General features: G+C 51.7%; 1 protein-coding gene across 2 annotated transcripts in view; it reads left to right on the plus strand.

The window, feature by feature from the left end:
- Positions 1 to 1447, plus strand: part of ZC3H7B (zinc finger CCCH-type containing 7B) — a 43881-nt gene that overhangs the window by 20390 nt on the left and 22044 nt on the right. For both annotated transcript variants that reach the window (XM_008073268.2, XM_008073269.2), the window contains exon 7: positions 725 to 767. In XM_008073268.2, coding sequence (XP_008071459.1) covers positions 725 to 767 — 43 coding nt within the window. The remainder of the gene's footprint in view (positions 1 to 724; positions 768 to 1447) is intronic.

Consider the following 1447-nt stretch of genomic DNA (forward strand, 5'->3'; position numbering starts at 1 on the left):
AAAAAAAAAAAAAAAAAATTGTATTAAAACTTATAAAGTACTTCCTGTGTGCCAGGCACTATTCCAAGCTCTTTACAAATAGCAAGTCATTTTGTCCTTATAACAATCCCTGGAGATGGGTGACTGTACCTCCCTTTTATAGATACGGAAACGATCCCAGAAAAGATGAGGGACTTGGCAGGCTGCAGAACAAGTTCTGCTTTCTTTCCAACATAAGGTCCCCTGGTGGCAGTGGGATCCTGCCCGGGTTGAGTCTCCTTTTTTTTTGCTTCCTAGGGGACCTGGAGCTATAATGTGGGGAGAGGACCCTGGGGATTCAGGGAGAAGGCACTTTCATCTTTGAGCTGCAAACCATTTGTGGTGCCATGTGGAGGGCTTGGTGGGACCCTTGCCATCCTTGCCTGGGTGTGAGCCCCACTGCATGGTGGGTGAAGAAATTGAGGCTTAGAGGCTACATCCCTTCCCCCATCCTCTGGAGAGAGGCAGCTCTGAGGCTCATCTGAGCCCACACCGCCACCTCCCTGCCCATTCCAGTTCCTTGCTGGGCACCATGGGGTGAGGACCCAATACATGTTAGGTCTTTAATATCCCTCAGTGCTCAAAGTGCTCATCAGTGATGGCTCATCAGCATAGTTGTGCAGGGAGAGGCCAGGGCCTGAGTGCTGGCCACCATGGCCTTCCTAGCTTGCATCTGCCTGACCTGCCATGTCCTTCCTCTCCACAGGGAACTTCTAATGGATTGGGGTCCATAGATGACATCGAAACAGGTAGTGCCTCTGATGCAAGGGGACAGGATGGAGATGGGGCCCAGGGGAGGGCTCAGCCCTCACACCTGAGGTCCCTGGGAGGTTAGGTGGATTGAGCCCCTCTCCATCCCAGCCCTGTAGATGGGTTCTCTTGAGGGGCTACTTGCCCTAGGACTCCCCGAACATGAGAGAAAACAGTGGGTTGAGAACCACAGACCCCCCTCAGCAAGAGGAGAGCATCTGTAGCCTGGAGAGGGTGGGTGCTGCCTAATAATGGGGTGGCGACAGTTCTGTGGACTTCATCCCAGGCCCACTCCTACTTCTGGAAGTCCACCTTTTCCGAAGTTCTCCATTCCCTATCTTTTCCTTGTTGGCTTCCAGGAAGGGTTGCATTTTAAGAATGTCCTTGGAGGCCAGGCCTGGTGGCTAAGCCTGTAATCCTAGCACTTTGGGAGGCCGAAGCAAGTGGATTGCCTGAGCCCATGGGTTTGAGACCAGCCCGGGCAACTTGGCGAGAACTTATCTCTACAATAAATTTTTAAAAATTAGCCGGGTGTGGTAGTGCATGCCTGTAGTTCCGGCTACTTGGAAGACTGAGGCAGAAGAATCACCTAAGCCCAGCAGGTCAATGCTAGGATGGCTGTGAGTGTGCTCCTGCTGGGTGACAGAAAGAGACTCCAACTAAAAAAAAAAAAAAATGC

The sequence above is a fragment of the Carlito syrichta genome, unplaced genomic scaffold (genome assembly GCF_000164805.1).
Source record: "Carlito syrichta isolate Samal-C Ts95f unplaced genomic scaffold, Tarsius_syrichta-2.0.1 Scaffold315802, whole genome shotgun sequence".
In the NCBI taxonomy this organism is placed as follows: Eukaryota; Metazoa; Chordata; class Mammalia; order Primates; family Tarsiidae; genus Carlito; species Carlito syrichta.